The sequence below is a fragment of the Panulirus ornatus genome, chromosome 68, assembly GCF_036320965.1.
Source record: "Panulirus ornatus isolate Po-2019 chromosome 68, ASM3632096v1, whole genome shotgun sequence".
NCBI lineage: Eukaryota > Metazoa > Arthropoda > Malacostraca > Decapoda > Palinuridae > Panulirus > Panulirus ornatus.
In genome coordinates this window covers 3,084,100-3,098,866 of record NC_092291.1, presented here as the reverse complement: position 1 = coordinate 3,098,866, position 14,767 = coordinate 3,084,100, and the positions used below count along the sequence as shown (strand labels likewise).

Below are 14,767 nucleotides of genomic sequence, written 5' to 3'. Positions count from 1 at the left end.
AGATGCTTCACATGCCCTTGTTCAATTCAGTGACAGCATGTCGACCCCAGTATACCATATCGTTCCAATTCACTCTATTTCTTGCATGCCTTTCACCCTCCTGTATGTTCAGGTCCCGATCACTCAAAATCTTTTTCACTTCATCCTTCCACCTCCAATTTGGTTTCCCACTTCTCGTTCCCTCCACCTCTGACACACATATCCTCTTTGTCAATCTTTCCTCACTCATTCTCTCCATGTGACCAAACCATTTCAAAACACCCTCCTCTACTCTCTCAACCACACTCTTTTTATTACCACACATCTCTTTTACCCTTTCATTACTTACTCAATCAAACCACCTCACACTACATATTGTCCTCAAGCATTTCATTTCCAACACATCCACCGTCCTTTGCACAACCCTATCTATAACCCATGCCTCACAACCATATAACATTGTTGGAACCACTATTCCTTCAAACATCTCCAAGATAATGTTCTCGCCTTCCACACATTCTTCAATGCTCCCAGAACTTTCGCCCCCTCCCCTACCCTGTGACTCGCTTTCACTTCCATGGTTCCATCTGCTGCTAAATCCAAGCCCAGATATCTAAAACACCTCACTCCCTCCAGTTTTTCTCCATTTAAACTTACTTCCCAGTTAACTTGTCCCTCAACCCTACTGAACCTAGTAACCTTGAACTTATTCACATTTACTCTCAGCTTTCTTCTTTCACATACTTTACTGAACTGTCACTACTTCTGCAGTTTCTCACGTGAATCAGCCACCAACACTGTATCATGTATTCCTTATCGTTTCTTGTAAGCTGTAAAACTGGATTTTTTTTTTTATAATGAAGGTTGTCCTGGCATTGAATTATTGAAGCAGCCTGTAGGAGTAATTAAAATTCAAGTAGTATCATCTATTTATTTGTATCTCTGATGCCCCTTCTTTTTGCGAACTCCCTCAAGAGGGTAGCCACGGCAAAAAGTCCCGATAGCTGTTGAACTCCAGTGATGTTTTTTGGCCCTTGTTGCTTCACCCTAAAAGGGCCACTGGCAGAGGGTAACTCTAGCATAGTGTTTTCAGCTCATACGTGATGTTCCAATCAACTAATAATGCTCCTATCTAATGTCCCAACTTCTACCTAATGAGCTCCCACCCACTACTACTACCCAATGCTCCAGTTTAATGTTCCTACCTACTACTACTATCCTTTGCTTAGACCATTTTGCTAGGTACAGCAGTAAGCTTTAAGGTTAGAATTATCAATCATCATTATCAGCACTATTGTTATAGTAGCTGAGAGTTAATTGAATGAAAAAAAATCCTGAGGGATGCTCACATATTAAGATTGAACATAATGTGTGGATAATGTTCATAAATTATTGTTTAGGTTCGATTCGAATAGAGATGAAAAAGACTGCAGTAAAGTAACTCAGAAGGAATTCATGATAGCTTCATTTAATAACATGTTGCTAAAGTAATGCTTTTGATTTTGATTTTTCTTGTTAAACCAAGTTAATGTGTTTACAGTTTAGCAAACTTGCAAATTTCTAAAAGGTGTTTGTCTTTAAATAGTCTAGAATAAATTGTATCATGTACAGAACTATTTGTAGCTTTTACCATATATGTGAATTGGTGATAGATTTTGTAAATGAATTTTTTATTCAATAGTTTTTCACTGTTCCCACTCACTCTAATGCATGTGCAGTATCAAATATCTTGGCAACCAGGGCAATGTCAAGGACCTTAAATATTGACGAGTGGTCTGAAGTAACTACACATGTTCCAGTAGTATGACTGCCTCCCCTTTCCCTTTATAGCTTCTTGTTAGTTCTTGAACCATATAACCAAAAATGCTGTCAATGGAGTATTGTATGATTAATGTTCATCTATGCTGTGTGTGAATTACTGGCCTCATAAGTAGTATACTTATTGTAATATATTTTGGATACTTCTTGCAAGGGATGTTAGATCCTTCTGTAGCCCTTCCCACTCCCAATCAGAAATCCAAGTTCCATTTTAGTATGTTACTTTTTTAGATAGTTTTCATGTTCCTCCATGGATAATAAAGATTTACTTTTTACTATATTTTATTAACTTTTGTATTGATACTTCATTTACAAAATTCCATTTCAAATAAATTCATATATATATGAAACCACTTTCAGGGAACATTGTATAATGGTTAAAAAGCTTTCACCACTGATTAGAAATACAGTGCTTACATAGTTTGATGTATCAACTGTGTTTGTTTCAGTGGTCTTGAATGAAATAACATTCAAGAATGCTACAGCCATAAGTCTTCATACCACGAGGCATGTGTGGTCAACCAAGATGAAGTTCACTATTTTAAAGTACTTTAAATTCAAAATCAAGTTATTTATTTATGGCTAAATGAAAGATTCATAACTATGCTGCTTCCAGGTAAAATGTCTCGAACCACCTTTCTGAACCATCTGTTTACCCATGTAGCAGGCTTTTGTGACTTTTTTTTTTTTTTTTTTTTTTAACAAAACTTACAACATTGAATATGGCATAATGCAATTCTCAACATGGAGCAGTTATGTATTTCGTGACTCATAACTGTGTTTAGTGAGACAGCATCCCCAACAGATCCATTTAAAAGTTCTTTACACTAAAGCAGGTAGCATTTCAGTGCAAGTGTCCAGCCTCCATTATGTGCTTTAACCTGAGCAAATACACACAGAGAATGGAAGTATACAACACATTACTTTAAAAACTAAATATTTATTCAATGTGGAGTTTTTAAAATTTCTAAAAATTATGCTTTATCTTATGGAACTGCACAAATTGTTTCTCTTTTTCTTCCCCAAGTTTAAATGCAGTAGAACAAAATATTTAGATATACAGATCAAAATCAAGTATGTGAAACAATTATGAAACACTAAAGACAAATGTCCAGAACAAAAATGCATACAAGTCACACATCAGAGAAAACATAGTACAGTACACCAGACCAAAACTTAGCATACGTGTTAATGAAACAAAAGTACACTCGAGATGGCAGCAAGAGCACCACTTGTTGATTTAAACTGGAAAACAAGTTTATCAACTTTTTGATGTTGGTACTAGTAAAGTTTCTAACTTTCCTTTTAGTCATCATAATGGGCATCCAGGGGATTTCGCAGTCATTACAATTCCTCGCTCCCACAATCCACTTGCCACTGCCATCTGCAAAATCAATACCAGCTTTAGTTTCATGAAGTGATATATATCTATTTTTTAATCTAATGAGCATTTCTTTCTGCTGCATGTTACAGAAATGTAGTAATTAACTATTACACTATTTTGTTTCCTGGATCTCTAGACACATATAACACCTATAGCAGTGAAAAACAATGCAACTGCATGAAAACAGTAGCACTGTTTGTTTTTGTGTTGACCAAGTGGGTTCTTATGGCACTCTGGTGGGAAGTGACTTCTTTTGTGCAGCATCTCTAATTAATATTACACCATTAACTAAATGTAAATTGGAGTAAAACTGCATGTACGAAGAAATAATATTCTATGTCTATAAAATATAATGCACTATGAACTCAGGTAAGGAACTAACAACCTATTTCATTACATCTTAAATAGTCCAAAATGTCCTTAACTTGCTGGACTAAATGTGCTGTCATGGACTACAGTACTGAGGAAACATCCAGTAGATCCCAAACTTAGTCCAGAATGGGGGTTTACTATAATATTTCTGATGCATGCATTGCTGTGCATGTACCTCCCACTACACAAGAGTAATGCATTCCTGAAAAACTGCATGTACAGCAAAACAACACAATGAATCTAACAGTATCTTGTTGCATAAAAATAACTCTTCTTAAAAACATGTTAAGTCAGTTATCAGTATATTACCTTAGGAATTTTGTCTACTACATAAGCTTTTCTTATCCAGTAGTTTGGGACTTTCCCTTCCAGCAATGATTTGTTGAATATTTTGGTGAGCAGAAAGGCTATTTGTCACATAACCTTTTGCGATATTCCGAGGGAGATCATCTTCCCCATCTGACATGTACAATTCTAATTTAATCTAGATATTTAAGTACATCATGGCATTCAATATCTTTAATGTCGAGTTTTTCAATTTTGGCAGCCAGAAATATGTTGTATGCTGTGGTATATTAGACAAATGTTTAACAGTGAACAATTAATCAAAATACTGTACTTATTTATAAGGGAAGTCATTTTGTTGTTGTTGCTAGTTTAGGTGTCATTCTATCAACATCCAAAATATTCTGGAAATGAAAGTAGCTAATCTTTACTAATATTGGGGTACAGACCACCCAATATGAGTACAATTTATGATGGTTTTGACACTGAACAGCTTTGAGGCAAGATCTGACAACTCTTGAGGCAGGAGGTAACCACAATGCGTACAGCACTCTAAATTACCTGATGGCAGCCCTCACTATTAATCATAACCCTAAGGAGTGGAGACTGTTTATTGACTTGTCAAGTTTAATCTAAAAGCTGCTCTGTTGCTTGATGGGAACATGTCTGCATCAATTCCAGTTGGTTATGCAGTCTATATGAAGGAATCATATAAGAACATGGAGCATCTTTGAACTAATGGCAGCTTTTTGGTGACTTGAACGCTGCTGCTAGCTTGCTTGAACTGCTACATTGTTTTGTTGTTTCCTGTGTGAATGAGACAGTTGAGCAAAGACTTCCCATTGCAACAAGAGGGACTGGGCTTCACAACAGTCACTGGAACTAGGGACAGGAATGTACAGCATCAACAGCAACATTTTACTACCATCTCTGCACATCAAACTGGGCCTCATAAGGAACTTCATTAAGGACACTGATGAAAATGTGCAAACGTCAAACTGGGCCTCATAAGGAACTTCATTAAGGACATTGATAAAAATGTGCAAGCGTTAAGGTACCTAAGTGGGAAATAACCAAGGCTCATCATGGCAAAAATCAAAGTGTGTTTGTCAGTCCACAGATCTGCGAACTCTTTAGGGATGAGCAGTGACAAGAGGGCAGCATGGAATGCTTCCTGCCTAGCAGCACCCAAGTTTTCTTGGAAATATCATGGCTGACAACTACAAGGAACTTTTGAAAAACCTGTGTCATCCTACTGGAAAATGGTATGCAAATTGCCTTTAAAGATACATTTCCTCCACACTTATTTGGATTTTTTCCAGCTAACTTTGGTGCCATGGGCAATGAACATGATTTGGGTGAGAAACTGCAGAAGCTGATGACTGAGTTTGGTAAAGTGTGTGAAAGAAGAAAGCTGAGAGTAAATGTGAATAAGAGCAAGGTTATTAGGTACGGTAGGGTTGAGGGATAAGTTAATTGGGAGGTAAGTTTGAATGGAGAAAAACTGGAGGAAGTGAAGTGTTTAAGATATCTGGGAGTGGAAGAGAGATGTGTGGTAATAAAAAGAGTGTGGCTGAGAGAGCAGAAGAGGGTGTTTTGAAATGGTTTGGTCACATGGAGAGAATGAGTGAGGAAAGATTGACAAAGAGGATGTACGTGTAAGAGGTGGAGGAAACAAGATGTGGGAGACCGAAATTGGAGGTGGAAAGATGGAGTGAAAAAGATTTTGAGTCATCAGGGCCTGAACATGCAGGAGGGTGAAAGACATGCAAGGAATAGAGTGAATTGAAATATGGTATAACGGGGTCAACATGCTGTCAATGGATTGAACCAGGACATATAAATCGTCTGGCATAAACAATGGAAAGGTGTGTGGGGCCTGGATGTAGAAAGGGAGCTGTGGTTTGGGTGCATTCCACATGACAGCTAGAGACTGTGAATAAATGTGGCATTTTTTTTGTCTGTCCTGGTACTACCGCACTGAGAGGGATGCTATTTCATGTGTGGTGGGGTGGCGAAGGGAAGGATGAAGGCAGCAAATATGAATATGTACATGTGTATATATGTATATGTCTGTATGTGTATATATATGGGATGTATTTAGGGAATCAGTGATGGATTGCGCAAAAGATGCCTGTGGCATGAGAAGAGTGGGAGGTGGGTTGATTAGAAAGGGTAGTGAGTGGTGGGATGAAGACGTAAGATTATTAGTGAAAGAGAAGAGAGAGGCATTTGGACGATTTTTGCAGGGAAAAAATGCAATTGAGTGGGAGATGTATAAAAGAAAGAGACGGGAGGTCAAGAGAAAGGTGCAACAGGTGAAAAAGAGGGCAAATGAGAATTGGGGTGAGAGAGTATCATTAAATTTTAGGGAGAATAAAAAGATGTTCTGGAAGGAGGTAAATAAAGTGCATAAGACAAGGGAGCAAATGGGAACTTCAGTGAAGGTCGCTAATGGGGAGGTGATAACAAGTAGTGGTGATGTGAGAAGGAGATGGAGTGAGTATTTTGAAGGTTTGTTGAATATGTTTGATGATAGAGTGGCAGATATAGGGTGTCTTGGTCAAGGTGGTGTGCAAAGTGAGAGGGTTGGGGAAAATGATTTGGTAAACAGAGAAGAGGTAGTAAAAGCTTTGCGGAAGATGAAAGCCGGCAAGGCAGCAGGTTTGGATGGTACTGCAGTGGAATTTATTAAAAAAGGGGGTGACTGTATTGTTGACTGGTTGGTAAGGTTATTTAATGTATGCATGACTCATGGTGAGGTGCCTGACATTGGCGGAATGCGTGCATAGTGCCATTGTGCAAAGGGGATAAGAGTGAGTGCTCAAATTTCAGAGGTATAAGTTTGTTGAATATTCCTGGTAAATTATATGGGAGGGTATTGATTGAGAGGGTGAAGGCATGTACAGAGCATCAGATTGGAGAAGAGCAGTGTGGTTTCAGAAGTGGTAGAGGATGTGTGGATCAGGTGTTTGCTTTGAAGAATGTATGTGAGAAATACTTAAAAAAGCAAATGGATTTGTATGTAGCATTTATGGATCTGGAGAAGGCATATGATAGAGTTGATAGAGATGCTCTGTGGAAGGTACTAAGAATATATGGTGTGGGTGGCAAGTTGCTAGAAGCAGTGAAAAGTTTTTATCGAGGATGTAAGGCATGTGTACGTGTAGGAAGAGAGGAAAGTGATTGGTTCTCAGTGAATGTAGGTTTGCGGCAGGGGTGTGTGATGTCTCCATGGTTGTTTAATTTGTTTATGGATGGGGTTGTTAGGGAGGTGAATGCAAGAGTTTTGGAAAGAGGGGCAAGAATGAAGTCTGTTGTGGATGAGAGAGCTTGGGAAGTGCGTCAGTTGTTGTTCGCTGATGATACAGCACTGGTGGCTGATTCATGTGAGAAACTGCAGAAGCTGGTGACTGAGTTTGGTAAAGTGTGTGAAAGAAGAAAGTTAAGAGTAAATGTGAATAAGAGCAAGCTTATTAGGTACAGTAGGGTTGAGGGTCAAGTCAATTGGGAGGTAAGTTTGAATGGAGAAAAACTGGAGGAAGTAAAGTGTTTTAGATATCTGGGAGTGGATCTGGCAGCGGATGGAACCATGGAAGCAGAAGTGAATCATAGGGTGGGGGAGGGGGCGAAGATCCTGGGAGCCTTGAAGACTGTGTGGAAGTCGAGAACATTATCTTGGAAAGCAAAAATGGGTATGTTTGAAGGAATAGTGGTTCCAACAATGTTGTATGGTTGCGAGGCGTGGGCTATGGATAGAGTTGTGCGCAGGAGGGTGGATGTGCTGGAAATGAGATGTTTGAGGATAATGTGTGGTGTGAGGTGGTTTGATCGAGTAAGTAATGTAAGGGTAAGAGAGATGTGTGGAAATAAAAAGAGCGTGGTTGAGAGAGCAGAAGAGGGTGTTTTGAAATGGTTTGGGCACATGGAGAGAATGAGTGAGGAAAGATTGACCAAGAGGATATATGTGTCCGAGGTGGAGGGAACGAGGAGAAGTGGGAGACCAAATTGGAGGTGGAAAGATGGAGTGAAAAAGATTTTGAGTGATCGGGGCCTGAGTATGCAGGAGGGTGAAAGGCGGGCAAGGAATAGAGTGAATTGGATCGATGTGGTATACCGGGGTTGACGTGCTGTCAGTGGATTGAATCAGGGCATATGAAGCGTCAGGGTTAACCATGGAAAGTTGTGTGGGGCCTGGGTGTGGAAAGGGAGCTGTGGTTTCGGGCATTACTGCATGACAGCTAGAGACTGAGTGTGAACGAATGGGGCCTTTGTTGTCTTTTCCTAGCACTACCTCGCACACATGAGGGGGGAGGGGGATGGTATTCCATGTGTGGTGAGGTGGCAATGGGAATGAATAAAGGCAGACAGTGTGAATTGTGTGCATGGGTATATATGTATGTGTCTGTGTGTGTATATATATATGTGTACATTGAGATGTATAGGTATGTATATTTGCGTGTGTGGATGTGTATGTATATACATGTGTATGGGGGTGGGTTGGGCCATTTCTTTCATCTGTTTCCTTGCGCTACCTCGCAAATGCGGGAGACAGTGACAAAGCAAAAAATATATATATATATATATATATATATATATATATATATATATATATATATATATATATATATATATATATATTTTTTTTGTCGCTGTCTCCCGCGTTTGCGAGGTAGCGCAAGGGAACAGACGAAAGAAATGGCCCAACCCACCCCCATACACATGTATATACATACGTCCACACACGCAAATATACATACCTACACAGCTTTATATGGTTTACCCCAGACGCCTCACATGCCTTGATTCAATCCACTGACAGCACGTCAACCCCGGTACACCACATCGCTCCAATTCACTCTATTCCTTGCCCTCCTTTCACCCTCCTGCATGTTCAGGCCCCGATCACACAAAATCTTTTTCACTCCATCTTTCCACCTCCAATTTGGGCTCCCTCTTCTCCTCGTTCCCTCCACCTCCGACACATATATTCTCTTGGTCAATCTTTCCTCACTCATTCTCTCCATGTGCCCGAACCATTTCAAAACACCCTCTTCTGCTCTCTCAACCATCCTCTTTTTATTTCCACACATCTCTCTTGCCCTTACGTTACTTACTCGATCAAACCACCTCACACCACATATTGTCCTGAAACATCTCATTTCCAGCACATCCATCCTCCTGCGCACAACTCTATCCATAGCCCACGTCTCGCAACCATACAACATTGTTGGAACCACTATTCCTTCAAACATACCCATTTTTGCTTTCCGAGATAATGTTCTTGACTTCCACACATTCTTCAAGGCTCCCAGAATTTTTGCCCCCTCCCCCACCCTATGATCCACTTCCGCTTCCATGGTTCCATCCGCTGCCAGATCCACTCCCAGATATCTAAAACACTTCACTTCCTCCAGTTTTTCTCCACTCAAACTCACCTCCCAATTCACTTGACCCTCAACCCTACTGTACCTAATAACCTTGCCCTTATTCACATTTACTCTTAACTTTCTTCTTTCACGCACTTTACCAAACTCAGTCACCAGCTTCTGCAGTTTCTCACATGAATCAGCCACCAGCGCTGTATCATCAGCGAACAACAACTGACTCACTTCCCAAGCTCTCTCATCCCCAACAGACTTCATACTTGCCCCTCTTTCCAAAACTCTTGCATTCACCTCCCTAACAACCCCATCCATAAACAAATTAAACAACCATGGAGACATCACACACCCCTGCCGCAAACCTACATTCACTGAGAACCAATCACTTTCCTCTCTTCCTACACGTACACATGCCTTACATCCTCGATAAAAACTTTTCACTGCTTCTAACAACTTGCCTCCCACACCATATATTCTTAATACCTTCCACAGAGCATCTCTATCATATGCCTTCTCCAGATCCATAAATGCTACATACAAATCCATTTGCTTTTCTAAGTATTTCTCACATACATTCTTCAAAGCAAACACCTGATCCACACATCCTCTACCACTTCTGAAACCACACTGCTCTTCCCCAATCTGATGCTCTGTACATGCCTTCACCCTCTCAATCAATATCCTCCCATATAATTTACCAGGAATACTCAACAAACTTTTTTTTTTTTTTTTTTCTCTTATACTTTGTCGCTGTCTCCCGCGTTTGCGAGGTAGCGCAAGGAAACAGACGAAAGAAATGGCCCAACCCCCCCCCCATACACATGTACATACACACGTCCACACACGCAAATATACATACCTACACAGCTTTCCATGGTTTACCCCAGACGCTTCACATGCCTTGATTCAATCCACTGACAGCACGTCAACCCCTGTATACCACATCGCTCCAATTCACTCTATTCCTTGCCCTCCTTTCACCCTCCTGCATGTTCAGGCCCCGATCACACAAAATCTTTTTCACTCCATCTTTCCACCTCCAATTTGGTCTCCCACTTCTCCTCGTTCCCTCCACCTCCGACACATATATCCTCTTGGTCAATCTTTCCTCACTCATTCTCTCCATGTGCCCAAACCATTTCAAAACACCCTCTTCTGCTCTCTCAACCACGCTCTTTTTATTTCCACACATCTCTCTTACCCTTACGTTACTTACTCGATCAAACCACCTCACACCACACATTTTCCTCAAACATCTCATTTCCAGCACATCCATCCTCCTGTGCACATCTCTATCCATAGCCCACGCCTCGCAACCATACAACATTGTTGGAACCACTATTCCTTCAAACATACCCATTTTTGCTTTCCGAGATAATGTTCTCGACTTCCACACATTTTTCAAGGCTCCCAAAATTTTCGCCCCCTCCCCCACCCTATGATCCACTTCCGCTTCCATGGTTCCATCCGCTGACAGATCCACTCCCAGATATCTAAAACACTTCACTTCCTCCAGTTTTTCTCCATTCAAACTCACCTCCCAATTGACTTGACCCTCACCCCTACTGTACCTAATAACCTTGCTCTAATTCACATTTACTCTTAACTTTCTTCTTCCACACACTTTACCAAACTCAGTCACCAGCTTCTGCAGTTTCTCACATGAATCAGCCACCAGCGCTGTATCATCAGCGAACAACAACTGACTCACTTCCCAAGCTCTCTCATCCCCAACAGACTTCATACTTGCCCCTCTTTCCAGGACTCTTGCATTTACCTCCCTAACAACCCCATCCATAAACAAATTAAACAACCATGGAGACATCACACACCCCTGCCGCAAACCTACATTCACTGAGAACCAATCACTTTCCTCTCTTCCTACACGTACACATGCCTTACATCCTCGATAAAAACTTTTCACTGCTTCTAACAACTTGCCTCCCACACCATATATTCTTAATACCTTCCACAGAGCATCTCTATCAACTCTATCATATGCCTTCTCCAGATCCATAAATGCTACATACAAATCCATTTGCTTTTCTAAGTATTTCTCACATACATTCTTCAAAGCAAACACCTGATCCACACATCCTCTACCACTTCTGAAACCGCACTGCTCTTCCCCAATCTGATGCTCTGTACATGCCTTCACCCTCTCAATCAATACCCTCCCATATAATTTACCAGGAATACTCAACAAACTTATACCTCTGTAATTTGAGCACTCACTCTTATCCCCTTTGCCTTTGTACAATGGCACTATGCACGCATTCCGCCAATCCTCAGGCACCTCACCATGAGTCATACATACATTAAATAACCTTACCAACCAGTCAACAATACAGTCACCCCCTTTTTTAATAAATTCCACTGCAATACCATCCAAACCTGCTGCCTTGCCGGCTTTCATCTTCCGCAAAGCTTTTACTACCTCTTCTCTGTTTACCAAATCATCTTCCCTAACCCTCGCACTTTGCACACCACCTCGACCAAAACACCCTATATCTGCCACTCTATCATCAAACACATTCAACAAACCTTCAAAATACTCACTCCATCTCCTTCTCACATCACCACTACTTGTTATCACCTCCCCATTTGCGCCCTTCACTGAAGTGGAGAAAGAATACTTCCCACGTATTCCCTGCGTGTTGTAGAAGGCGACTAAAAGGGAAAGGAGCGGGGAGCTGGAAATCCTCCCCTCTCTCTTTTTTTTTTTTCCAAAAGAAGGGACAGAGAAGGGGGCCAGGTGAGGATATTCCCTCAAAGGCCCAGTCCTCTGTTCTTAACGCTACCTCGCTAATGCGGGAAATGGTGAATAGTTTGAAAGAAAGAAATATATATATATCTTTCTTTTTCTTTCATACTATTTGCCATTTCCCGCATTAACGAGGTTGCGTTAAGAACAGAGGACTGGACCTTTGAGGGAATATCCTCACCTGGCCCCCTTCTCTGTCCCTTCTTTTGGAAAATTAAAAAAACCGAGAGGGGAGGATTTCCAGCCCCCCGCTCTCAAATATATATATATATATATATATATATATATATATATATATATATATATATATGATGATAGAGTGGCAGATATAGGGTGTTTTGGTCGAGGTGGTGTGCAAAGTGAAAGGGTTAGGGAAAATGATTTGGTAAACAGAGAAGAGGTAGTGAAAGCTTTGCAGAAGATGAAAGCCGGCAAGGCAGCAGGTTTGGATGGTATTGCAGTGGAATTTATTAAAAAAGGGGGTGACTGTATTGTTGACTGGTTGGTAAGGTTATTTAATGTATGTATGACTCATGGTGAGGTGCCTGAGGATTGGCGGAATGCGTGCATAGTGCCATTGTACAAAGGCAAAAGGGATAAGAGTGACTGCTCAAATTACAGAGGTATAAGTCTGTTGAGTATTCCTGGTAAATTATTGGGAGGGTATTGATTGAGAGGATGAAGGCATGTACAGAGCATCAGATTGGGGAAGAGCAGTGTGGTTTCAGAAGTGGTAGAGGATGTGTGGATCAGGTGTTTGCTTTGAAGAATGTATGTGAGAAATACTTAGAAAAGCAAATGGATTTGTATGTAGCATTTATGGATCTGGAGAAGGCATATGATAGAGTTGATAGAGATGCTCTGTGGAAGGTATTAAGAATATATGGTGTGGGAGGAAAGTTGTTAGAAGCAGTGAAAAGTTTTTATCAAGGATGTAAGGCATGTGTACGTGTAGGAAGAGAGGAAAGTGATTGGTTCTCAGTGAATGTAGGTTTGCGGCAGGGGTGTGTGATGTCTCCATGGTTGTTTAATTTGTTTATGGATGGGGTTGTTAGGGAGGTAAATGCGAGAGTTTTGGAAAGAGGGGCAAGTATGAAGTCTGTTGGGGATGAGAGAGCTTGGGAAGTGAGTCAGTTGTTGTTCGCTGATGATACAGCGCTGGTGGCTGATTCATGTGAGAAACTGCAGAAGCTGGTGACTGAGTTTGGAAAAGTGTGTGGAAGAAGAAAGTTAAGAGTAAATGTGAATAAGAGCAAGGTTATTAGGTACAGTAGGGTTGAGGGTCAAGTCAATTGGGAGGTGAGTTTGAATGGAGAAAAACTGGAGGAAGTGAAGTGTTTTAGATATCTGGGAGTGGATCTGGCAGCGGATGGAACCATGGAAGCGGAAGTGGATCATAGGGTGGGGGAGGGGGCGAAAATCCTGGGGGCCTTGAAGAATGTGTGGAAGTCGAGAACATTATCTTGGAAAGCAAAAATGGGTATGTTTGAAGGAATAGTGGTGCCAACAATGTTGTATGGTTGCGAGGCGTGGGCTATGGATAGAGTTGTGCGCAGGAGGATGGATGTGCTGGAAATGAGATGTTTGAGGACAATGTGTCGTGTGAGGTGGTTTGATCGAGTGAGTAACGTAAGGGTAAGAGAGGTGTGGAAATAAAAAGAGCGTGGTTGAGAGAGCAGACGAGGGTGTTTTGAAATGGTTTGGGCACATGGAGAGAATGAGTGAGGAAAGATTGACCAAGAGGATATATGTGTCGGAGGTGGAGGGAACGAGGAGAAGAGGGAGACCAAATTGGAGGTGGAAAGATGAAGTGAAAAAGATTTTGTGTGATCGGGGCCTGAACATGCAGGAGGGTGAAAGGAGGGCAAGGAATAGAGTGAATTGGAGCAATGTGGTATACCGGGGTTGACGTGCTGTTAGTGGATTGAAGCAGGGCATGTGAAGCGTCTGGGGTAAACCATGGAAAGCTGTGTAGGTATGTATATTTGCGTGTGTGGACGTATGTATATACATGTGTATGGGGGGGTTGGGCCATTTCTTTCGTCTGTTTCCTTGCGTTACCTCGCAAACGCGGGAGACAGCGACAAAGTATAATAAAAAATATATAATATATATATATATATATTATTTTGCTTTGTCGCTGTCTCCCACGTTAGCGAGGTATGGTGCAAGGAAACAGACGAAAGAATGGCCCAACCCACCCACATACATATGCACGTCCACACATGCACATATACATACCTATACATCTCAACGTATACATATATATACACAAACAGACATATACATATATACACATTCCTTTGAGTCCACAGGGAAAATGAAACACGATAAATTCCTAAGTGCACTTTCGTGTAATAATCACATCAACAGGGGAGACACAAGAGAGATATATAAGTCAGTTGATATACATCGAAGAGACGAAGCTAGGACGCCATTTGGTAAACGTGATTGTCCAAAATATACAAGCGTTCATAAACTTACCATTTTACAAATTTTATCAACAATAAAGTGTATCTAATTGCATATAATTAATTTTAAGATTAAAATGTCTTGTGTATTAATAATAGAAGATTCAATGAAATTTCTCTTGGAAAAATAGTTAAATAAACATAATTTTACAGCACGACTATAGTGAGTTATTAAGTTAGGCTCCCAAAATCCCAAAAAAAAAACCCAAAAATATAAAAAAATTTTTTTTTTGGGGGGGGGGGGGGGTATTATTTTTTTTTTTTATTTTTTTTTTTTAAAATGGTTTTAGTTCATTTATCAAGCCCTCTA

At 40.7% G+C, this 14,767-nt stretch overlaps 1 protein-coding gene across 1 annotated transcript in view; it reads right to left on the bottom strand.

Moving 5' to 3' along the window:
- Positions 1 to 2,061: 2,061 nt before the first annotated feature.
- The window catches only part of LOC139747338 (bifunctional lysine-specific demethylase and histidyl-hydroxylase NO66-like), a 70,607-nt gene continuing 57,901 nt past the window's right edge, over positions 2,062 to 14,767 (bottom strand). The window contains exon 5 of the mRNA XM_071659528.1: positions 2,062 to 3,181. Coding sequence (XP_071515629.1) covers positions 3,110 to 3,181 — 72 coding nt within the window. The 3' untranslated portion in view covers positions 2,062 to 3,109. The remainder of the gene's footprint in view (positions 3,182 to 14,767) is intronic.